Source organism: Falco biarmicus, chromosome 9 (assembly GCF_023638135.1).
Source record: "Falco biarmicus isolate bFalBia1 chromosome 9, bFalBia1.pri, whole genome shotgun sequence".
Taxonomy (NCBI): Eukaryota; Metazoa; Chordata; class Aves; order Falconiformes; family Falconidae; genus Falco; species Falco biarmicus.
In genome coordinates, this window is record NC_079296.1 from 8,036,066 (window position 1) to 8,059,772 (window position 23,707).

Here is a 23,707-nt window from a genome sequence, read left to right on the forward strand (position 1 = left end):
AGATCTTTCTGCCTCTGGGTTACTCCCTGGTGCGGTTGCACCTGTGAGGGTTGCAGATATGTGCCTCAGAAACACTGGATGGGTGAAGAAGGTGGCAAGAAGAGTTAGGAATAGACAGATATTTGCCTGGGGAAACTTGAGAAAGTCTTTAAAGTCAAAGCACTTCAGGAAGGCAGTGGAAACCATGGTCTGCTAAGCCTCAGAGCTTATATGGTCTCCTGTGGTATTAGCAGTAGCAGCAAAGTGGAATAATTTTCTCACATGAATCAATACATTCATGTTTTGGAGTTGATTGACACAGGTTTTCCAGAGGTAAAATGCTTGATAAATTGAAATGAGGAGGTAGGCACACCTGCAAATAGACTCACAAGTTGCACACAGCAGCGAAGCCCTGCACTGTGGTGATGGGCACTGGCTGGGCGAGGGTCTCTCTGTGCCCCTGTTTTAGCCATTTTCTTCCCTAGAATCTGGTGCTGGTCACTGCTTCGGGGGGCAGAACTGGAGCTTGTCCCCTGCGGGACCTCCAGAGGCAGAGCCTCTGTGATGCAGCAGCATGTCAGGGCCAAGAGCCCCCGGACCACAAGCCCTTGGCACAGGCTGAGCCCCGGGGTGCCTCTGCACCCGGATACCACAGTGACAGGCAGGAAGGTCTGCAGAAACCCCAGCGCTGGTGCAATGCATGCGACGTGCAGGGCAGTGGTGAGTTGCAGAAAAAGTGGTTTGCTCTGAAAGAAATGAAGGAAGGAGGCAGGCTGTGGGAGCTGAAGTGTGACCCTCCAGCCTGCAACCCAGCTGGGCTGGAAGCCACATCCTCCTTCAGCCTCCTCTCCTTGGTGATATCTTCTTGTTTATTATTTTGTTCACTGTTTTATCCCACTGTGTAAGCAAGCTCAAAATGTCCTTCTCAGAGCCAGGGGCCCAACCTTCCTTGGCTCACTGCTCCATGTGGAAACACATTACATTATTCACTTGTGACCATATTAAAAACAATCTCAATATATGTCTGGGCTCTTCAGGGCTGTCACAAGCTCCTTGTAATGATTAAAAGCAGTAATATGTTCGTAATTGTTAATCATGATAGGGGAGATGCTTTCTTGGAGCTTTTCTGTTGCCCAGAGTGTTTTCATCTCCCACCAGCCCCATCTCTGGGCTGAGCTATTGCTGGGGGCAATAGCTGGGGGGAAGGATGGGGCGCGGTCCTGGATCAAGGACAATGTCTTGTGGCAGGAGAAGATGGGACTGATCCCGGGGACAGAGGCTATGCCCGGAGCAGAGGGACAGGGTGGGGCTGAGCCCTGAGGTCACGGTGATGCCCCAGGGGGCAGGCAGGACATGGCTGATCCCGGGGCAGGGGCGATGCCGGGGAGGCCGGGATGGGGCTGAGCCCCCAGTTAAGGACTGAGCTAGGGTGGTGGGCAGGGGGGCAGGGGCGATGCCGGGGGGGGGGGGGGGCAGGATGGGGCTGAGCCCCCGGTTAAGGATCGAGCTAGGGCCGTGGGCGGGGGGTAGGTGAGGCTGATCCCGGGGCAGGGGCGATGCGGGGGGGGGAGGGGCAGGATGGGGCTGAGCCGCCGGTTAAGGACCGAGCCCGGGGCGGCGGCGGGGATAGGTGAAGCCCATCCCGGGGCAGGGGCGATGCCCGGGCGGAGCGGCAGGACGGAGCCGGGGCCGGGGCCGGGGCAGCAGCGGGACCCGCAGCCCGGGGCCGGCCCCCCGCAGCCCGGCGGAGCCCCGGTGTCCCGCCCGGGTGGGCCGGGGCGGCAGTGACTCAGCCGGGAGAGGCGGGCGAGGAGGAGGCGGAGGAGGCGGAGGAGGAGGCGGTGGGGGAGGAGGAGCAGCAGGAGCCGCCGCAGCCGCCGCGGAGCCGCTCACCTGCCTCCGCTCCGGTCCCGCCATGGCCCGCCGGGTCGCCGCCATCCTCCTGCTTCTCTCCCTCGGCTGCCTCCTGGGCATCCTCCTGCTCTGCCTCGGCTCCGGGGACATGCGGGGCCCGCCGCAGTTCAAGGTGAGCGAGGCCGGCACGGGGGGCACCGGCCACCGAGGGGACGGGGACAGCGCGCGCCGGGGGGGACTTGGGCTGCCGGGGGCTGGGGGAGCCGCAGCGGGCACCCCGATCTGCGGGGGAGGGTGCGGCGTCCTGGGCATCCCCAGCGTCACAGGAGGCCACTGGGGCTGGGGAGTCCCCGAGCTGCGGGGTGGGGGTCGCAGGGAGCAGCCCCTGCCGTCAGGCTGGCAGCGAGATCCCCGGCTGCAGGGACGCCTGGCCACCCAGCCTCAGCACATCAGCCCTGTGCTTTCAGCGAGGAATCTTTTAGACACACGAAAAAATAGCCATGGGGCGTCTGGATGTGGTCCTCCAGGCCAGAGCAGCTGTGTCAGCATCTGCTCCCACAGCCGGGTCTGGGTCTGCCCTTGCACACCCCAGCATCGCCCCGTGTTCCTGGGCTCCCAGCTGCATCACCTGAGCCAGCACTGCCAGGCAAGAAATGCACTTCCCTATGAAAATGAGCGGCTTCTTTTTTCTTTTTCATTGTAAATTCCGATGCTGAGAGAAGTTTCTGAACAATTTCTTATTGGCCAAGTCCTCCAGTTGACTCTTTTGCAGCCCAAGTCTTTTGGTTTAAAAAAGTCATTTTTTTTTTCGGTGATGGAGCAAGCTGTTCTGTGGGGAGCGGGCTTTTGTCCTGGAAAATGGTTTACCCAACCCCCCCTTTTTTTCATCCCAAGCAATTTGCTTGGAAACTTTCTGAGCCAGCCTGAATGCCAGATGTGTTGCCTTGCCTCCATGTTTGTCAGATGTAACAAAGATTAGGTTGAGAAAACGAGCTGGCTTAGCCAAGATGGTACTCGCCACTGTTAGTATAACTAGCAATGATTAACTCTTTCCCTGTGACAACTTTGCCACCCATTGCCATGTGCTGGGGCACCTTGAGCAGTGCCCTGAGCTGGTTTCAAAATGGATTTTGTCTCTTGGGACACAGGGGAATTAGATGGATTGGTACCGAGAGCACTATGTGCAGCACTTGGGTTGGCCTCAGAAGCCTTTTTTCTTCCTGGTTCCAAGCTGGAACTTTGTCTTTAAGCCAAATGCATTCCCAGAAATTCATTTGTTGTGCTTTTTCTCTCTCTCTCTGGCTATTAGCACCTTTCGGTCTGCAAGTCAGCGCTGGGGTTTGGTGCTGAGCATCCCCAAACACTCACATGGGTCCTGGCCCTGCTCTGCCTGAGGCTATGCCACCCAGCCCAGGAACTTGGGGTCTTGCAGGGTTCCTGGAGGTGCCAAGCACATGTGATGTCCAGCACGGTGCATGTGGTGAGGCACTGCCTACTGGGGCTCAGCACCAGTGTCTTGGCGGTGGCTGTTCCCGTGGGGCTGGCACCAGGCAGGCATGGAGGGGTTTGCTTTTGCACAAAGCTCAGGGCTTTTTTGGGAATGCAAAGCTTTGTCTTAATTTAACTCAGCCCAAAGCATGTCAACGTGATTTAGAGGAGGTTGGTCCTGCTGTGGGAGATCCTGGGCACATCCTTGCCACCTGCCTAGCCGAGGTGTGGTCCTTGCTGGCTTGGTCCACATTAGCAGCAGCAGCTGCTGGGCGATAGCACTGTTCACTGCTGAGCTACAGCTCCACGTCTTCCCTTTCCAGCTCCTTTGCTTGGAATATAGCCCTAAAAATACCCTGGATTACTTATACTAGTGCCAGAGGGACTGATCCTGGGAGCACTGTGTTCCCTCCCCTTCCCTCATGGGTCCGGAGCGGGGCTTATGCCACTGCCACCTGATGGCTTGGAGACCTTGCCTTCCCTTGACAACCTTTTTTTCCTTTTTTTGGCAAAGCTCTTCACCGGCCACTACAAAGCCTGCTGGGTTCTCCCCCTGCCAGCTGCCTTCCCGCAGCAGGAAGGAAACTGTTGTAACCCACCGCAGACCTGGGAGCTCCCCAGGTCTTGCTGCCCTTGAGGGAGGTGGGATGTTGTGGGGCAGGGCTGAGCCCCTGCTGCGCTGTGGGGCAGCTCAGAGAGCCCGTGGGATGGGGCTGGGGGGCCAGGCACGGCCACAGGGCACAGTGCCAGGCTGCAGTGAGTCGGGCAGTTCCCGGTGGCCCCCTCTGCCTCCTCCCCTGGGCTGTGGGATGTTTCTGGGCAGAGCCATGCACGCACAGGAGCCCTGAGTCCTACCTGTGACCTCACTGCCCCATGGTCTTTGGGGACATCACCACCCTCTGTGTCCCCTCTGAAGGGGCTTCGGGACTGAGCAGCCCTGGCTGAGGCTGGGCTGAGCGATGGAGTGATGCTGTGGTGGGGCAGAGCCCACGGGGCCACGGGTGACCCAAGAGGCAGCGGAGCCAGGGTGGCACAGGGACACTGTTCCACTGCAGGGTCACACCGGCGACCTCAGTGTCCCCCAGCCCTGTGGCATCACCAGGTCAGGGTGTCTTGTTGTTAGAAAAATCTGTCATCACTGTGCCACCAGGAGATGCTGGGGCTGGGTAACGTCCCGCGGGCTGGGGCCAGGGCCACCAACACACATGCGAGACCCTACCGAGCCCCAGGGCACTGGCAGCCAAGCATGCCACGGTGGATGAGAGGGATGGTGGGAGCCAGGCGCTGGTGCGGGAGCGTCCTTATGTCCCTCCAGCCCTTATTTCCAGCCTGCTCCTTGGCAGGCACAGGACACCTCGGCTGGAAGAGCTGAGGGCAGTGCTTACGCGGCAAATCACTAACCAGATGGGCTTTCAGCCGGGTTTCTCCCTCCTGGGCCTTCCGACCTGCAGGGATGCTGCAGATGACCTGCCTGTGCCCCCCACACTGCTGCAAACCCTCCTGCTCAGCCACGGCTTGTGCCCACACAGTGGCTTGCTGTGTGCTGGGTGACACAGTGGCTCGGGCACTCAGGAACAGGGGCTGGGGCAGGGACATGGTGTAGGGCAGGGGCAGGGGCTGGCACCACTGCAGCCCTGCTGTGGTGACCCCATATCTGATTCCCATGTGGGTACTGGAGGCATGCGCGTACCCACAGGTCTGGAGGAGGGGATAGGACCTGTCCTTCATCCCTGGGGACCCTCGTGGCTGTCCAGGTCTGCCTTGGCCCCTTTCCATGCACATGCCTGTGCATGTGGCTTCCACCCCTGCTCAGCGCCAGCAGCACTGCCAGGGAGGATGGCTCCTCCATGGAGAGACAGGCTGGGGTGCAAAACCCTGTACCCCCCAGGAGCGGGGCAGGGGGGGGCTGGCTGGAGGCCACAGCGGCTCCTCTCATGCTGGGGCAGCCAGGGAGCGAGCTGTGGCGGTGGCGGCTGGCTGTGCGCCGGGCACTCCCTGCGGCTGGCAGCACCCACCATGCTGCAGCCGTTCATGTTGCCGCACGCCATTACCTCAGCTGGTCCCGAGTGCTGCTGCCTTCACTGCTGGGGCTGGGCCACCACCGGTCAGGGGGTCCCATGGACTGTCCCTTGCCCATGAGTCCTGGGGCTGCTGCCCATCTTCACTGCCCTGCGCCTGGCATCGACAGGCTGTGCCCGCATGGAGGCTGGGGTCTGAGAGGAGGGACACCCACCCTGACCCACAAGTGTTGGCAGCCAAGGGCGCCGGGATACAGCTGCGTGGGGGCATCTGGTTCTGCAACGTGCCCCAGCAGTGTCACTGTCACCCCCAATGCGACATCTCCCTGTAGGGCTTGCCCTGGGTGCAGGGTCAGTGCTACCTCTCGCTGCTGGCCACCCTGCGCAGGTGACAGAGCCGCAGTTGCAACCACGTGTGCTCTGCTTCCCTGGGCCTGAGCAGGCAGCACGGCTGCCCCAGGCACACCCCCCCCCAATGCGTGCCCACACAGGCACACACTCACATGTGTGCCCACGCATGCATGCACACCCGCCTAAATGCACATATGCACAGACACACACACATGCACCCGTAAGCACACAAACATGTCAGCACACCTATGTGCGTGTACACCTCACCCATGCACACCCGCGTGCATGCACCTCCACCCCTGAACTTGCACACACGTGCCTATGTCCATGCACATACACACCCATGTGCGCACCTGCAGGCACGCACACCACGTGACGCATCCATGCATGCACATCCCTGCACATGTGCATCTGCATAGGTGCACCCACACACATCTGTAACCCCTCCATGTATGCAACCCCACACGTGCACCCCCGTGCCAGCTGTCCATGGGCCTGGCAGCGGGGCACAGCCAAGCCAGCCCTGGTGATGGAGGAAAGCCCCTGAACCAGGTTTTCCACCTCCACAAGCACATGGGACTCCCCCAGCCCAGATCTGGCCATGTCTCCAATGTCTGTTCCTCCCATGGAGCTGGTCTGGCATCCCCAGCACTGCTCCTCCTGGGCTGTCCCCATTCCTGGTGTGTGGCTCCAGGTGTCCCTGGTGCTGTGAGTCCTCCTCGCTGCCTCCTGCTCCAGCATTTCTTAGCCCCTGCCACTCCATAGATATCCCCATCTCCCGCCTCGTCCCCTGTGTGGGCTGCAGCCTCCCATGTCATCCTGGGGCTGGAAACCGCTCCCGGGGACCTGGCTGTGCTCAGCCTCGGGTTTGGGAATGAACCTGTCGATGCTTTCCTTTTGGGAACAGTGCTGTCACCCTGCTAATGCTATGTCACTCCAGGTGATATCTGGGGAGGTGCGGAGGACACCCGTGTGGTGGCCACAGGGCACATGGGCACACATGTGGCAGAGGTGGACAGAGGATCTGTTGGGGATGGATGGTGTCCTCATGGGGATACCAGCACCCACTCGTGAGGGCTGGGACAGCGAAGGGGACATGCTGAGAGGGCTGTGGGATGGGAGCCGGTGGTGACATGCCAGCAGGTGTCCCATGGGACAGGCAGCTTCGCTGGGGCAGACTCAGCATCCTTCATTGTGCTCATGCCTGGCAGGTGATTGCCCGTCTGGGGTGCAGGCAGTGCCCGCGGGGCCATGGGGGGCAGGTGAGGCAGAGGGTGCTATGGTGAGAAGGGACTGCGGGGACACTTAGTGCCAGGGGATGCATATGGCCCAGGTCACGCTGGGTAGGGGAGTGGGCTGAGAGCCCCCCAAGGCTGTCCAGGGCACTGACCCCAGCCCAGAAATGGCCCAGACTGTGGTCCTGCTCCCCAGCTTTGTGCTTTGGAGTGGCAGCTGGTGGGGGGTGGGTGCGCTGTCAGAGCCCTCCGCCTCCTCCTCAGGGTTCAGCATCACTGAGAGCTGCTCCCCCACACTAGTGCCATGGCACACCAGCCCGCCTGGCCTCACAGGGGGATGCTCCACTGGCTTGTAGCTTTTGGCCCAGGGCACGTGGCAAGCCACTGACAGCTAAGGAGAGCTGGGGGAGGCTGGCTGGGGGATGTCACCCATCTTAAATGGTTCCCTGGGGGAGCAGGGGGTACTGCTGGTGTGGGGCCATGGGTTCACATGGGAATCGGGTTTGCCTATAAGCAGGAACCCCAGGCGTCCCTGCCTGTGCCCTGACACTTTATTTCTGCTGCCTGAGCTGGCCAAAACCCAGCCCTGCAGCCACCCGGGGTTGGAGCCTGCTCTGTGGCTGCCAGGGATGGGGATGGGGACAGGAATGGGACCAGGGCACCCACCAGGCAGGGCTGGGGTGGCTCCCAGGTGCTGGGCAGGGAGACGAGGTGCCCCAGCCCTGGGGGTCCACCTGGCTCTGGGCAAGGCAGAGCCCCTCTGTATAAGCCACGTTTAAGCCTTGAATGGTTTCACCCCAGAGATGCTCAACTGGGGCAACCACTGGATCCCACCTTGCTCACCCCCACCCCCACCCTCAGACCCACGGCCTCCTCTCCAGCAGCGAAGCATTTCCAGTGGGGCAAGGAGGGGGGCAGTGCAGGCAGCCCCCAGCCCGCGAGTAGCTGAGGGTGATGCAGAGGGGTCTGCCAGGGGAGCGGGGCAGGGGGGGCTGAAGGCAGCTTGGGGCAGCCCCTCCCTGGGAGCTGGGTAGCCTTGTTTGGCAGGAGGGAGTGGGGTTATTTATAGCAGAGAATGGCCCAGCCATACAAGGGCAGGAGGGACGAGGTGCCTGGCTGCCTGTCTTTGGCGAGCTGCATCCTGGAGGGGCAGCTCCCAGGTGTCCCAGCCCCCCTGCTGGCCCCAGGGACCCACCAGCATGGTTCAGCAGGGATGCCCACTGGCCAGGGGAGATGCAGCAGGGAGATGGGAGCAAGCAGCAGGGGAAGAGCTGAAGAGCCTCCTGGTCTGTGCTCAAGGTGGTCCCCGTGCGCAAGAGGCCAGAGTCCCAGTGCTGTGCCAAGCAGCATCCTGGGGCGGCCAGTATCCCAGTCTGAGCAGACCACTCGCTCCCAGCTGCATCCTGGGCAGGAATCCCTGTGGGTAAGGCCATGCCAGCGCCAGGCTGAGCAGTGCTCACCTCTGCCAAGGATGCTCCTGAAGCTGCTGGCCAGGGCACTGCCGGGGCAGGACCAGCACACAGCGGGTTGTTGAGCCCCAGTGTCATCCCTCAGGATGGCCTGGGGCAACTGGGGGGGGAGGTCTCCAGCCTCTGGGACTGACCCACTGCCTCCTCTTCCTGCAGTACGGCATCGTGCTGGACGCCGGGTCCTCTCACACGGCCATGTTCGTCTACAAGTGGCCTGCAGACAAGGAGAACAACACCGGGGTGGTCAGCGAGCACAGCATGTGTGATGTGGAGGGTAAGGGCTGTCCCAGTCCCCACGGGCCAGTGGCTGGTGGCAGGGTCTGTCACATCCCCCATGGGCAGGGCACCGTGATGGTGTGAATGCCCCACCATGCCCACCTTCCTCCCCGTGCATTCACCAGCGCAGCGAGAGGTGTTATAAAGAGTCCAGCTCTATTCCCAAAAACCTCCCCATCTCTCCCCAAGGCTTGCAGCTATACATGCCTGTAGTTTATGTTTTCATGGCATGCACTGAACTGATCCCTGCCTAGCCCAGTGAAGAGGGAGGGATGGTTTTCCACTCTACCTTTAAGCAACCTTTCCCAGGTTGTCAGCCAGTAGGGGATGCGGCATGGGCAGGGAGATGGGCTGGACTCTGGATGCCCACAGAAACCTGCAGTGCCTGCCTTTTGAACAGCCTGGGAGGGACAAAGCTGCCCACCAAGCATCTTCCCACTGAGCATCATCCCACCACCCACAGGGAGCAATGCTGTTTTCTCTCTGCAGGTCCTGGCATCTCCAGCTACAGCTCCAACCCTCCAGCTGCTGGGACGAGCTTGGTGCACTGCCTGAACCAGGCTCTGAGAGACGTGCCCAAGGAGAAGCATGCGGGCACCCCACTCTACCTGGGCGCCACAGCCGGCATGCGCCTGCTCAAGTGAGTGCTCAGCTTGCCTGGCCTCAAACCCTGCTTGGGGCACCCTGCTATGCCACCCTGCTGTCTCGCCACCCATGGTAGGGGCAGAGATGGTGAAGGACAGCTGTGACGTTGCCTTTTTGCCAGGGGAAGGTCATAACCCGCCCAGCTGCCCGGCTCTATGTCCCTTGCCTGCCTTTCAGAGCAGCAGATGCTCTGTAGGGCACAGCCAGCACATCCCTGGCTGAAAAGGGGCTGGCGTGGGGCCAGCGCCAGGATAACCCACCCAGGCTTTTTAGCAAGCTAGGGTGAAACGCCCCCTGCACCCATTGTCAGCCTGATGGGACACAGTGAGAATTACCCCCTGAAAAAGCACACAGAGGAGGCCCCTGTGTCATGCCCCCCTCACCCACGGGTATGGCTCAGGAGGACGGAGCACACCTCCATCCCTGCTGCCTGCCTCCTTCCCTGGCAGAGGCAAGGGGAATTAGCTGGGGTTTTGAGGGGACATCCCTACAGGTACCGGGATGAGGACCCACCTGCCTCCTGCCCTGTGTGCCATGGCAGTGCTGGGCCCCAAGGGCTGTGTGGGCAGTGGGAGCTCCGTCTGTGGCATGCTGGCGCAGTCCTGAAACCCTGCCCTCTTGCCTGGCCCGCAGCATTACAAACCCGCAGGCTTCGGACACCGTCCTCAGTGCCGTGGCAGCCACGCTGAAGTCGTACCCCTTCAGTTTCCGGGGGGCAAAGATCCTGTCGGGGGAAGAGGAAGGGGTCTTTGGCTGGGTCACCGCAAACTACCTCCTGGAGAACTTCATCAAGGTGTGCAGGGGATTGTGGTGCCCAGCAGGGATGGCTGTGGTGGCCAGGCTGTCCTGCAGCTCATCAACATCCTTATGCCCACTCTTGTCTTCCTTGCTCAGCGTGGGTGGCTTGGGGAATGGATCCAGCCCCAGAAGAAGACCCTGGGGGCCATGGACTTTGGGGGTGCTTCTACACAGATCACCTTTGAAACCAGGGACACCATCGAAGACCCCAGAAACGAGGTGATGCTGAAGCTGTATGGCCAGGCATACAAAGTGTACACGCACAGCTTCCTCTGCTACGGAAGGGACCAGGTTCTCAAGAGGCTGCTCTCAAAGCTCCTCCAGGTACCAGCATGTGCTAGACAGGGATGCTGGCTGTCACCACCCTACAGTCACCTCCTCACATGGGTGTTTATACAGAGGTGTCCCCCAGCCCTGGTTCTAGGACAGCCCTGTGAGGCTGGCTGCACACCTTCCCCAGCCAGCAGCTGGGTTTTGCCCCCATGGTCCCAGAGCTTCCTCCCACCCTATCCATAAGCTGTTGCATCCCTCAGCCAGAGCCAAGACGTCCCAAATCATGCCAGCTCTGTGTCCCACTGCCCAAGCTCCCCTCCCCAGTAGGGAAACGGAGGCAGGCAGGCAGCAATGCTATGTATGTACCAGGGCTATGGTACAGTCCACACATCCCGTGCGTTGCTTCTCCGGCAGGCAGAGAGGTACCAAGCAACTGTCTCCCATCCCTGCTGGCCCACAGGCTACCACAAGAGCCTGTTGCTGAGCAGCGTCTACGACAGCCCCTGCACAGAAAAGGAGAGGCCGAGCTTTGCCCTCAACACCACTGTCACCGTGGTCGGCACCGGGAATGGGAGCCTCTGCACTCTGCATGTCAGCAAGCTCTTCAACTTCGCCACCTGCTCCTTCTCCCGCTGCTCCTTTGATGGCATTTTCCAGCCGGAGGTTTCAGGAAACTTCATCGTAAGTCCTGGCGTGGAGTGGGGTGGTGGCTTGGCTGCTGGGTGGGCAGGTGTCCCCAGCCTCCTGGCATCACGTGGTGGCAAAGCCAGACCCCCAGCTCTGCAGGGGTGGGTGCTTGTGCCCACCACGCTGGTCAGAGTGGCTGTTCGTGGTGAGAGGGTTTTCTCCCAGCCTGTCCCACAGCTGCCTCCTTTCCTCCATCAGGCCTTCTCTGCCTTCTTCTACACGGTGGACTTCATCCAGACAGTGATGGGGAGACCCGTGCGCTTGCCCAGTGACCTGAAGGATGCTGCTGAGACTATCTGTGCCACCAGCTGGAGTGAGGTGGGGTCCCCGAGCCCACTTCATGTGGGGCATCACCCAGGCTCTGAGAGCAGCCCTTGGAGGGGGTTGGGTGTCCGGGCACCCACAGAGTAGGGGGAAGGTGGGCGACAGCTCCCACATGGGACCAGGAGAGGGTCAGGTGGGTATGGGCAGCACCTTGGCCAGACAGATGCAACTACTGAGAGCTTCAGGCCACAGAAACCAAGCCTGGACCCTACTGGCTTGACCCCTTTTCTCTCTCCCTCCATGTATCCCATCCAGTTGCTCCAGAAAGCCCCCAAGCTGGAGAAGAGGCTGCCGGATTACTGCGCTGTCAGCACATTTGTTTATTTGCTCATGACCAAAGGCTACAATTTCAACAACCATTCCTTCCCCAACATTGCCTTCCAAAAGAAGGTGGGTAACGCTGGAGCACACCCCCATCCAATGGTATCTGTTTGGAGCTAAGCCAAAAAGCCCTGCAGGGAAGATGGTCCCACACCAAGAAAGAGCCAAGCAGTGTGAGGGAAGATCTCAGGGAACAGGGCAGCATGGGACTCTCAGGTTTTTGGGTAGGTCTTCTGGGAGATGGAAAAAAAATGAGCTGAGCTGACTGTAGGGTGGTCATGGAGTCAGGTCCTCCGGTCCTTCCTTGGCCCTTGAGACATCAGCCATCTGAACTCTTTGCTCAGGCTTGTTGGGAAGTTATCTCAGGGATCCCACCTTTGCCAAGTGCCCTCACCTGCATGAGCCATGGGATGGGCAGTGAGATCATGGCTGGCCTGAGCGGACAGAGTCCTGCTCCCATCGAGCGAGTCCAGCTCAGCACGGGATGGTCACTGCTTCATCCCTGGGCTGGCTGGACCCATGGGCAAGTGAGGGCTCAGGGTGCTGTGGACTCCCCCACACCCCTCTCCTCCACTGGGCTGACACTGAAGTGGTCCTTGGAAGGTCTTGGAGGCCCGTGGAGCTGGGTTGACCAGGGTGGTGACCATGCCATGCTGTCCCCACAGGCAGGAGAAACCTCCATCGGCTGGGCGCTGGGCTACATGCTGAACCTCACCAACATGATCCCAGCAGAGACGCCCTCTTCCCACAAAAGCATGCTGTACAACTACTGGGTCATCCTCATCCTGCTCTTTGTGGTCACCACCCTGACATCCCTGGCAACTGCTGTCTGCCTGCTCCGGCGCAGCAAGTCCAGTGCAATCTAACAGCAGGGACAGTGTGGGCCTTGTCTGCAGGACCCAGCACCATCCTGCTGGAGTCTCCACAGCCTGAACATTTGGGATGCAGCAAGTGCTTGGAGACATCTTCCTTCAATACCTGACACTGCCTGTCCCAGAAGGAAAGCTGTCCCTTTTTGCCCTCCCCTGGCTTTCAAGCCGCAGAAAGGGAGGGACAGAAGAGGACCGCTGACCCTGCAGGAGAATGGCTTGAGGGTTTTCCAATGCTACTCAGGGATGGACCCTGGAGCAGGCTCGGAATATGGATGTTCAGACCTGGGGCATCTTTCTACCACCAGACCTGGGCTGGACTGGACCAGTAAGTCCAGACAACAGCAGGATTTATTCTCACGTGCATGGGGAACATTACTTATGCTAGTCCTTATAGCTGACCTCTCTAGCCTGTCCCTGGAGCATCAGCCTCCCAGGGAGCTCCGGGCATCACCCAGAGCCCATGCCATCTTTCTGGCTGGTGCATAAACCCCACCCACGTTCCCGAGGGCCAGATCTTGGCCTGGACTCCCACCAGCCTCAGCACAGGGGCTTTGGATAGGGGCTTAGCGACAAGAAGACATGGGGAGCAGCCACCTTCTCAGGTCCCACTTCACCAACCAGACCCAGTGCCTTCCCCATTCCTGTGGTTCCCAAGCCAGACTCGCCTCTGCCACAGTCCGAGCCCCCTCCATCCCCTCGGCAATGGCACAAAAAGCCCCCGTGGCCTCCTGGCGTGTGGCTGTGCCAGTACAGAGGTGACGGGCTCTCTGCAGGAGTGGGGCTTTGCTCTGCTTTAGGATTTGAGCCCTGCATCACCCCATGCCAGGCAGCTGGGAGGATGCATCTTCATTTCCAGTTAAGAACAGGGACATGCAAATGTGCAAAAGGTTTGGGTTTGTTTGGTTGGGCTTTTTTATAATCAGAAATAAATCTTTGTAACCACTCCTATGGCTCTGTGCCTCTTGAAACAGGCTGTCCCACAGGAGTAGAGCCACTTATGGGGTCTACTGAGACACAGCCACAGGTCAGGCTCTGCCTGGTCTCAATCCCTTGCAGCCTGCCCAGTGCTGAGACACCATTGTGGCTTCGTACGCTCTAACCACCTGGAGAACCCCCCCAGGATGGACCAAGCTGGGCTTGAAACCTCACTCCAGACTCAGGCCCACCTGGAGGTGGTAGATTTGCAACCAGCCACAGTTGCAAAGTTCAGGTTTCCCAAGCACTCATCACCCCAAAGGCATGAGCAGGCAACGCTCAGGCTGACTGTCCCATGCACTCACCACTATGCTCATGGCCACAGCCTCCATGCAAGGAAAACACGTAGGGAGCCTCTGCTCCCAGGGGAGCGGTTCTGGTACCCAAGCAGGGCAGGAGAGCAGCCCGCAGGGTTGGCTATTTGTTTGTACACCCATCGGTAGCTCAGCACTACCATGGCACACATCCAGCTGCTGGGCAGTTGTGCAGAGCCAGTCCTGACTTGTCAACCCTATCTGGAAAGAGCCTCCCACCCCACCACGTTCCTCCACACACCCCGGGAGAGGAGCAGTGTTAGCAAGAGCTGCAGTTTCTTGCTGCTCTCGCTCTCGCAGGTAGCACGAGCTCTGCTCCACCGGTTTTCTCGCTTACCAACACCTTTCCCTGCTCCGGCCGAGCCCCAGAACACAATGCCTGGTTTAAACCACCTGTTCCCTGCAGCCACTTTGCTTTTAGCTGTTCCACTGGCTGCTCCCCATCTCTCTGCACAGGGCAAATGTGATTCCAGTTCAGATGTTCTGGGCCTCCAAATCCAGTTTCCTCCCCGGGCCCCTCGTCTTCCAGCACAGGGACTCCCTCCCGTGGCGAGGCTCAGGGACTGTCTCCAGCTTTCACATGGAAGGAGGAATTTCTGATCTCTGAAGCTGAAACGCTGCTGTTCTGCTCTAAGAAACCAGCTACCTTCCAGAACCCAGGCTGGGTTCCCCCTTCTAAGAAACTCAGCTGCACCAGGAGCAGCCAGTTTGCCCTGGCCATGACTTGGAGTTTGCTGTTAGGGGAAAAAAAAAAAAAAAGAAAAAAAAAAAAAGAATTAAAAGTGGCTTCCTTATCTTCCCATGTGTCCTTCTTGGGTATGTGGGATTTGAGACAGTACCATTCCCCGGCCAGCTGGTTACAGATCTGGATGGAGACTGGCCAGGTGACAGGCCCCGAGAGCAAGGTGGGCACCACACAGAAGGGCTCTGGGCGCACATGCACCCCCTTTGCAGGGACAGAGAGGACATCCCCAGAGGCCATGGAGCTGCAGGGCTCAGCTCAGCCCCATTCAGGCAGGGGAGGAAAGCCTTGCTGCTACAGGGGCAGGAACACTGTGACCAGCTGGGGTCAAAAAACTGACTGCACGTGGCAACAGCCCTGCTCTCTCCCAGCCCAGCTCAGCCCCATCCCGTCCTGTCCCGTCCCGTCCATGGCTGCAGTCATTTCACAGCCCTGTGCTGTCAGATTGCGAGAGCTGTGGCCTCAGAGGGACCAGAGCTCTGCTCCAGCATTTACTGCAGAGGTTGCCTCAGGGTGACATTTACCACCTGCATCCCAACAATTCCAGTCCCAGCACCAGCCTTCACTTTGCCCATGAGCACTTTCAGCTCTTTACTTTTATTCTACCCGCCATGGGCGATGTTCGGAGGCCACCTGGGAGACAGCAATCCTTACAATGCCTCCGCCATGCTCTCACTGCAGCTCCTGGGCAGTGCCACAGAGCCCACCAGCCTCCCAGGCTGTACACGCACAGGCGGGCTGGGGAGACGGGGAGGGGTGAAGCAGGCCATGGGCACGGTGCGCTGCGCTTCGCTGGCTACTCCACGACATCCCCGTACTTGTTCCTCCTCACCGGCAGTGCTGTGCTCTCTCTGTCCTCTGCGATGGGCAGATTTTCTGCAACAGAAAGAACAAGCTCCCTGGACCCCCAACTACCCTGGTGTGTTTGTCAAGGGTGGGCAGAGAACCACAGAGCCCTGGTGAAGCATTTAAAGCCTCTTCAGCTAAGCCCAGCTTTGGAAGCAGTGGGAGAAAGCAGCAAGCAGCTGCGGGAACCTCCCAGCAATGTATGTCCTCGTGCCCCTCCAGCTCTGCCCACTGCACGGAGCAACCAAGATGTGGAAGGGTCTACTGCCCCCCACCATCCCCTACCCCCTTCTTCCTTTTTCCAGCAAACTAGCCCTTCATGCTGGCTTCTGTGAATCCACAGAGCGGGCAGGGCAGCGGGCAGGGCGGGTGGCGGGGCGGGCAGCGAGGAGGGAGGGCAGCAGGCAGGGCAGCAGGCAGGGCAGCAGGCAGGGCAGCAGGCAGGTGTGAGTGCTCCCACCCCACCAGCCCTGCTCACGTACCCACAGCGCAGGCGATGGGCCCAGAGCACGGAGAGATACAGGAGCCATGAGACCAGACCTGGTGCTCCAGCCACCCTCACCCTGCTGCCACCCCAGGCGCCGGTTCCCATCCCTTGGCTGTGGGGTGCCATGGTGGGACTTATAAGGGGATTTTGGCAATCACCAGCTTAATTATGAGGCAGGAACAGCAGATTGTGGCAGCAGGGATGAAACAGGCACGGCAACCCTAGGAAAGCAGCAGGGAGAGATGTAAACGTACCTGTGGGTTCAGATGCCCTACTAGCCATGGCAAGCTCCTGTGGCGACTTGCCTGTCTCCAGGTAAATCCAGAAGTCGGAGCATTTCTGCGTCTCAGCTCTAGTCACCACGTAGCTGGCGAGGGACCCTGCGACTGAAGACACTGCGATGCTCCGGTGGGTGCCAGCAGCCGGGGCATTTGCTAAGGGCAGCGGCAGGGAAGGCACCCACCAGCTTCTGAGGGGCTACAGCCGCCTGTGCGCTGCCCCTGAGCCCCCCGGGGCGGTGAGGAGCGGGGCTGTGACACTAAAGCCCCCCTGGCAGGGACGAGGAGCCCCCCACACACACACTCACCCGCCGCCAGCGGCAGGCTCCACTGCGGGCTGTACGGCAGCTTCTTGCCCACCAGCTTCTGCACTGCGAAGGCGGCTCCGCTCCCTGCCGACACACGGGGGGCGAGCCGCCGTTACCGGCCCTTACCGGCCACGGGTCCCCCCCCGCCCGCAGCCCCCCGGGGGGCCGGGCCAGCCCCTACCTGCCAGGAAGGTGCCGATGCCCTTCATGAAGGCGTGGGACTGGCAGGCGGCGTATTGCTGCAGCGCCTGCGGGGACACGCTCAGCACGGAGCCCCTCGGTCCCCCCCAGCCCCGGCGGGACGTACCGGGGACACACGCAGCACAGAGCCCCCCCCCCCACGGTCCCCCCCAGCCCCGGCGGGACGTACCGGAGACACACGCAGCACAGAGCCCCCCCCACGGTCTCACCCAGCCCCGGCGGGACGTACCGGGGACACACGCAGCACAGAGTCCCCCCCACGGTCCCCCCCAGCCCCGGCGGGACGTACCGGAGACACACGCAGCACAGAGCCCCCCCCACGGTCTCACCCAGCCCCGGCGGGACGTACCGGGGACACACGCAGCACAGAGCCCCCCCCACGGTCCCACCCAGCCCCGGCGGGACGTACCGGGGACACACGCAGCACAGAGCCCCCCAGCCCCCCACGGGACGTACGGGGACACACGCAGCACGGAGCCCCCCTCCCCAGCCCCGGCGGGACGTACCGGGGACATACGCAGCACGGAGCTCCCCACGGGACGTACCGAGGACACACACAGCACGGAGCCCCCCGCCCCAGCCCCGGCGGAACGTACCGGGGACACACGCAGCACAGAGCCCCCCCTGGTCCACCCGAGCCCCGGCGGGACGTACCGGGTGCTTGGCGGCCACGCTGTCCTCCACCCGCCGCAGCCCCAGGTTCACCATGGCGGGGCCGGGGGGGCCGAGGCTCGGGGGGCCCAGCAGCGGGGCCCGCCCCTTCCGGCGCTGCCGCCATGGCGGAGCCGGCCGGGCCCTTCCGCCTGCTGCGGGACGGGCCGCGCCGGTACCTCTGCTACTGCGGCCCCGGCGGCACCGTGTAGTGAGTGCGGGGCCGGGGGCCGGGAGCGGGGGCTGCGGTCCGGGGGCCGGGAGCGGGGTCCGGGAGCCGGGAGCGGGGGCTGGGGTCCGGGGACCGGGAGCGGGGGCCGGGAGCCGGGAGCGGGGGCCTGGAGTGGGTTCCCAGGCACGGCCTGAGCCGCTGCCTCCCGCAGTGTGACCGACGCGCTGGAGGTCTGGGCCGGGGAGCTCGACGCCCGCCCGCCGCTGGACTGCGTATGTACCGGGGCCGGGGCGGCGGGGGGGCCCGGCTTGCCCCGGGGCTGGGGGCCGGGGCCGGCCGCTTCGGGACGTGCCCCCTCTCCTCCTCAGCGCTGCCAGCCGGAGGAGCACGGCACGGAGCTCAGGTGGGTGCCGCAGCGACGGGGGCCCGGGCGCGGCCTGCGGGGCCCCCCTCACCCCCGCTCGCCCCGCAGGGAGGCCTTGGGGCGGGGGGCGGCGGCGCTGAGCCTGGGCGAGGGGAAGGCCACGCTGCAGCTGCGGGAGGAGGCCCGGTGCTCGGCCCTGGAGCTCTTCAAGCTGCCCATGGCCCAGGCGAGGAGCCAGCTGCAGGCGCTGGTGTTCGACATGGCGGGGTGCATCGAGAGCCTGGAGAGACGCCTGGAAGGTCTGGGGGGGGGGTCGGATGGGGGTGAAGGCAGGAGGAGAGCGGGCAGCTCCCTGCCACCTTCACAGCATCACCATCACACACACACCACCCACAAGGAGATGGCTGTGCCTCCCTAGCCTCGCCCCGCCTGGTGTAGGCTCGCTGGGCCCCAGTGAGGTGGCCAGGAGGGCTGGGTGGCCAAGGTGCTCCCTTCTTTTTCCAGTTTGGGCTGGCCGCTTCCCAAAGCTGGCCAGGGTCTGCCCCTGAGCGTCTCAGGCAGAGGAGATCCTGCATGGGACCGGAGGATGCGTTTTTGTGTCTCTGTGCAGAAACACAACCTTGTCCCCATGGCCAACACCACTATCATCTCTGTGGGTGGGAGTCGCCTTACAGAGGCCCCTGTTTTAGGGGTCTATAGGGAAGGTCTTGGGGCAACGGCAGCCTGGATGGGGGAGTGCTGGGAGAACATAGCTTGGTTTGGCTGGGGAGGCTTGGGGTGCTGCATGCTGCATTGGGGTGTGTTGTCACAAGCTCTGGCTTCTGTCTCAGCAGTGATGGAGACACTGGCATCTTCCTGCAGCCCTGAGAAGAACACTTCCCAGAGCCAGCAGCTCTTCCTGCCAGGTAGGCAATTGCTAGGGGGTACTCCCCTGGTTCCACTGCTTGTTTGCCTTCTCTTTCCCAGGAGGCTGCTGGTCCGTGTGCTCTCCAAGGCACTCTCAGTCCCCTCAGCTGTGGCTGCTGTGAGCTGTCCTGCTGTTCTGGTGCCCTTCCTGGCATGGAAGGGGCCAGGGCTCAGCACGGTGGCTCTTGGGGTGTGTGGGATACCCTGTGCCCAGGTCAGATGCTGGGCATCACCAGACAGGTTGCTCACTAGCCTCCAGGAGGAGGTCAGGCTTCACTGTTCTTCCAGGGGCTTCACTGCTCTTCCAGACTGGGGGCTGTGGCAGGTCTATGGCTCCCTGCTCCTTTGGGAGAGGAGACCAGGCTTGGCCCTTCCTCACCCGCCACAGATGCTGGGCCTGCCAGGCTGGGCTGCTGGAGGCTCACCCTGGGCATGGAGGGGCTTGCAGGGCTGCCAAAGCAGCTAGCTGATCTTTTGCAATCCCCGTCCTGCCTGTCACTGACTGAGGCAGACCCCAGCCCCAGGAAGAACAGGGGTGCTGGCTCAGCTTTGCCTGCCAAGAGGAAGATTCCAGGAGAGTCTCTCATAAACCCTGGCTTCAGAAGGTAAGTGCTGCTCCCAGGTGCGGTGCTGGGGTTGGGCTGTGCAGAGAACCCATGGACTCTGCTCTGTAGCTGCATGGGAGCAGGGTGTGGGGATTTGGGCTGTGATGCTCCCTCCATCTCCTCCTAGCAAGAAGGCACCGTCTGGAGTGGATTTTGAGGACTCCTGACCTGTGCTATCCCTCCCCGCGATGACAACCCTACAGAACTCGGTCGACCACTGTGTGTGTCTGATGGAGTTTTCACTGCCCTGCACCTGCTGATCCCCTTGCACCCAGGGAGACAGATGGGGTGAACAGGAGCCAGAGGGCTGGAGACGGCACCTGGCAGGCCTGAGCATGCAGCAGATCCTCAGCTGGTGCAGTGGCAGGGCCTCGGGGTGGGGTGGGGCGGGGAACAGACAGGGCAGGGGTGACAGAAGCGGTGGGTTTTTTCCCTGCAGCTCTTACCCACTGGCAGGGGCTACCTCGCTACCTTGCTTGCCATGAAGTGGTGGGGTTTTTAAAAAACTTTTATATTGCCATGTAACAAAAAGATTGCCTGTGCTTAACTTATTGCCAGTAAAAGCGGTTTTAGCCAGCTGGTCTCTGGCAACCAGGATAGTGTGGATGTGTCAGTCTCTTGCTCAGGAAGCCAGTGGCCAGTTTCAGCTGAACCTGGAGGGTCAGAGGCTCAGGAGCTCAACTCTCCTGTCAGCTTTCTGCCAGCAGGCTGGTGGGTGAATCATAGAGCCTCCCTAGCCCCCTGGAGAGCTGGGAGAATGGGCCCAGTCCTTGCTAGGCACTGCACCGACTTCCCAGTCCTCTCCCAAAGTCCCGTGAGGGAGGAGAGCTGCTGGGGCTGGTCACTCCAGACTCATGCTTGTCTCACTTGCAAAGCTTTTATTGATTTCTAGGAGCTCTGATACATGGCTTGGACTTGCCCCACTTCACCCCCATCCCTCTCCCAGATCTGCTCCTGAGAACTTCCTAACAGAGGGTTCTGGGGGATGGTGCCCTCTGCTCCGTTCACCCAGGGTAACGGGGCACGGGCCATGCCCACCGCCCATGCCATCCCCCCAGCGCTGTTCCCAGGGCTCTGCCATTACTGTGCCAGTCCCCCTCACCCGGTGCAGCTCCCTGGGGTCATCCTGCCTCATGCCAATCACCTGGTGGGTGGCATGGTGAGCTGCAGGAGCGTGCTGCCCTCTCTGCACCCCACAGCCCTTTGCTCTGGGCAGCTGTTCCCCGCCTGCTCCTGCCCTGGCCCTCAGCGTTGCCCAGCTTTGGTACAGGTGGTGGCCGTGGCCCCCTTGCACCCATCCTGATGCTTGAGGGACCTCAGGGCAGGTTGAGGGGGGTCGTGTTCGGGCAGGGAGGGTGGCACAAGAGGTGAGAACGCACTTGCAGGCTCAGTGCGATGCAGATTGCTGCCGGCACCTCAGGCAGGGGTGCCAGCTGGGGGAATTAGAGTGCCAGGGGCACAGCTCATGCTCTCTGCCCTCCTGAGTGTGTGCAGGCAGGACTGTGGTGGTCGTGGCAGGACCAGGGCAGGTGCTGGCCTGCTGCCTGATCCTGGCCCTGCACCCACCTGGGCTTGTGCCCGGCTCACTGCTGCGAGCGGACCACAGAGCGATAGGCTTGTATGATCTCCTCGCTGTTGGGGCAGGTGTATTTGAACTCCTTGGTTTCGCTGGCGCTGTTGAGGTAGCGCCACACGCCCCGCAGATCCTTGGGGATGCCAAAGCGGCGGTAATGCTGGCACACGACCTGTGGTTGGAAACTGGGTGAGCCTTGGCCCAGCACTGCATGCCTGTGGTGTGCCAAGGAGGGCCCCGTGGGGCTGGTACCTGCAGGCAGGAGGCAGCCAGGAAGCGTGGCAGGGGCCAGGGGACATCCCTGGCACTGCACGAGACAGGGGTTAGCACCCGGCAGGGGATGTGGAGGGGAGTGAGATTTGTGGGAAGGCACGTGCTGGGCAGGGGTCGTGGGGAGGGGGGTGCTGGGGAGGCACCAGGGTCATCCAGGGGTTAGCAAAAGAGCAGGAGGGTTGCTGCAGACACCAAGGGGGAGGTAAGAGCGTGTAGCCAGCGGCATCGGGACACCAGGGAAAGGAGAAGGGCACAGCGCTGGGGTGCCCGTGCTTACCTGAACGATGTTGAGCTTGGGCAGCAGGTTGCAGTCAGCTAGCGTGAGCTGCTCCCCGTCAAGGAAGCGGCGCTGGGAGACTCGGAGGTGTGGGTCCTGGGCTAGCTCGTGCTCCAGGGGGGCACTCAGGTACTCGTCCAGCTTCAGCAGTGCCCGCAGCAGGCTCCGCTGCAGCGCTGTAGGGATGGCAACAGTGCCACCAGGTCAGAGCGTGGCCCTGCTGTGGGCACAGGGCCCCACAACTCTGCTGTGGCCTCCTGCCAGCCCATCCCTGTCACCAGGTGGTGCCTGCCTGTGCTTTTCCTGCCTTGGCCGGGCTGGTGCCGTTCCCTGCCCTCCCCAGAAAGCTGAACTGCACGGGGAGGGGCAGCGCCTGGAGAGACCCAGCGGTGTCCTAGGGCAGGGGCTGGAAAAGTTCAGTGTGACCTGACGGGGCTTTGGGGTGGTGGCACCTGAGGGGTGGTTGGATGGGATGTCCCCCCACCCCAGCTACTCACCGTCATCCTGGGCAGGCACTGGGTTCTTGATGAAGGTGGAGAACTTGTGGAAGATGTCATTCCCAGCCAGGCTCGACTCCCTGTACTGGGGTACCAGGCTGGGGAACCTGCAGGGACATTGGCGCAGCTGAGGAAGGAGGCACGGGCCAGCAGGCTCACGCGCTGTCTGCCCGTCCCACCTCTCAACCTGTCCTGCCCCTCTTTGGCCCCTTGCCCCTTCTCAGGGCAGCACCAGCCACTGACATGGGGGGGCCCAGCTTGTCCTCCAGGAAGTCCTCAATGGTGACGGTGTCGGTCTTGGGCTCGCCGTTGTAGAGCAGAACGGGCAGCTGGGCACCTGGGGCGAAGTCCTTCAGCACGTCCAGCGCCCTGCAGGAGATGGGGATGGATGCTGCTGCCTGGCAGTGCCCAGCACTCTGCAGGACACTGCACACGTGTCCTGGGCAAAGGGACAAGATAGGTACTGCCTCCGTGTGCACCCATGGGCAGCCCTGCCCTGGAAAATGCCCCCCAACCTCGTTCAGACAACGGTGGTACAAGAGGCTCCATGCATCCCACAGTACCCACCCCTCACGCCCCTTCCTGAGGTGTTGGGGACATCTCACCCCTCCATCAGCACGCCAGGGCAAGGCTGTCCCACCCTGCCCGTGGCCCTGGCCCCAGGGCTGGCAGCCCCTTGGGTGGAGGACACCACTCACCTCTTCATGTCTACGGTGGTGAGGGTGAAGGGCACCCCTTTGAGCAGCAGCACCATGAAGAGCCTCTGGCAGAAGGGGCAGTGGCCCACGCTCTCCCCATCCTCACTTGCCTGCGGGTGGAGAGGCAGAGCCCAGTAGCCACTTGGCCCCAGCACTGGCCAGGCAGCCGTGGTGGGTGCAGGGTATGTGCCACCCCTGCCCTGGCCAAGCCCGTGCTGGCCACAGGAGCGCTGGCAGCCCGTGGCACCTGCTGTGCCGGGCAGGGAGCCAGCCCCTGGCCCCCGCCTGCTCCTGGGGCCCCGCACCCCACCCTGGAGCAGCCCGCCTGGCACGGTGGGTGCTGGCCCTGGTGGCCCAGGGGGCTCTGGGCTGCCCCAGCTCCACAGTGCCAAGGGGGACAGGGCTTGGGGGCTGCAGTGGTGGTGGCACTGGGGGTGGCTGTGGAGAGCCCAACGTGGCAGGGGCTGTGCCGAGGAAGGCAATGGCGATGCTGGTGGCTCTGTCACCCCAGGTGTGATCCCGGGTGAGCCCTGTCCTGCCCTGTGCAGCCGGACAGCCCAGGTGCCGTGGTGGCCACCCTGCTGGGCAGGGGGCCCTGGTTTGCTGGGGTGCCCCAGTCCAACGCCCCAGGCTGAGCACCCGCAGCCCCCCGTGCCTGCAGGGCGGGCAGCATCGTGCTGTGCCCTGGAGCACAGCCCCGAGCCCCACGTCTGGGCGCTGCAGGGGACAGAGACAGCCAGCCCCCTCCCCAGCCCAGCAGCGGGCACCCTGTGACCCCCCCTCACCTTCACGAAGAGCTGGATTTGGGGTTTCTCTGCCATACTGGGTGGTGGCTCTCGCCGAGTGCTGGCTGTGCCTGTGCTGGAGCCGCGGCCCCTCCCAGCCCACATTCCTCCCTGGGGTGCACCCGCTCCCACCCACGCTCCCACCCACGCCTGGTCCCACGGCGC

The 23,707-nt window shown here is 62.1% G+C and overlaps 4 protein-coding genes across 10 annotated transcripts; 2 read left to right on the forward strand and 2 right to left on the reverse strand.

Annotated features, from left to right (window-relative positions):
* Positions 1-1,820: 1,820 nt before the first annotated feature.
* Positions 1,821-12,907, forward strand: ENTPD2 (ectonucleoside triphosphate diphosphohydrolase 2). The gene is made up of 9 exons (XM_056352398.1): positions 1,821-2,005; positions 8,551-8,668; positions 9,160-9,310; positions 9,949-10,108; positions 10,210-10,437; positions 10,801-11,067; positions 11,272-11,391; positions 11,653-11,787; positions 12,384-12,907. Exons 1-9 carry the CDS (start codon positions 1,895-1,897, stop codon positions 12,582-12,584), a joined length of 1,491 nt encoding a protein of 496 aa, XP_056208373.1. The 5' UTR covers positions 1,821-1,894; the 3' UTR covers positions 12,585-12,907.
* A 2,275-nt stretch (positions 12,908-15,182) lies between these two features.
* Positions 15,183-17,501, reverse strand: TMEM141 (transmembrane protein 141). The gene is made up of 5 exons (XM_056352407.1): positions 17,396-17,501; positions 16,722-16,788; positions 16,541-16,624; positions 16,209-16,340; positions 15,183-15,497 (listed from the first exon to the last, which is right to left on the reverse strand). The coding sequence occupies exons 1-5, from the start codon at positions 17,447-17,449 to the stop codon at positions 15,418-15,420; spliced, it is 417 nt and encodes a 138-aa protein (XP_056208382.1). The 5' UTR covers positions 17,450-17,501; the 3' UTR covers positions 15,183-15,417.
* On the forward strand, positions 17,494-20,036 carry PAXX (PAXX non-homologous end joining factor). Of its 7 annotated transcripts, none has more exons than XM_056352402.1 (6): positions 17,494-17,603; positions 17,776-17,967; positions 18,037-18,227; positions 18,759-18,833; positions 19,223-19,439; positions 19,567-20,036. In XM_056352402.1, the coding sequence occupies exons 1-6, from the start codon at positions 17,518-17,520 to the stop codon at positions 19,604-19,606; spliced, it is 801 nt and encodes a 266-aa protein (XP_056208377.1). In that variant the 5' UTR covers positions 17,494-17,517; the 3' UTR covers positions 19,607-20,036. The 7 variants fall into 7 exon arrangements, with proteins under 7 accessions (XP_056208377.1, XP_056208380.1, XP_056208378.1 ...); XM_056352405.1 differs by having other exon boundaries at positions 19,346-19,439; XM_056352403.1 differs by having other exon boundaries at positions 18,762-18,833.
* A 273-nt stretch (positions 20,037-20,309) lies between these two features.
* CLIC3 (chloride intracellular channel 3) lies at positions 20,310-23,647 on the reverse strand. Its single transcript, XM_056352356.1, has 6 exons — positions 23,543-23,647; positions 22,758-22,867; positions 22,303-22,428; positions 22,060-22,166; positions 21,563-21,738; positions 20,310-21,184 (listed from the first exon to the last, which is right to left on the reverse strand). The coding sequence occupies exons 1-6, from the start codon at positions 23,645-23,647 to the stop codon at positions 21,023-21,025; spliced, it is 786 nt and encodes a 261-aa protein (XP_056208331.1). The 3' UTR covers positions 20,310-21,022.
* Between the last annotated feature and the right edge of the window lie 60 nt (positions 23,648-23,707).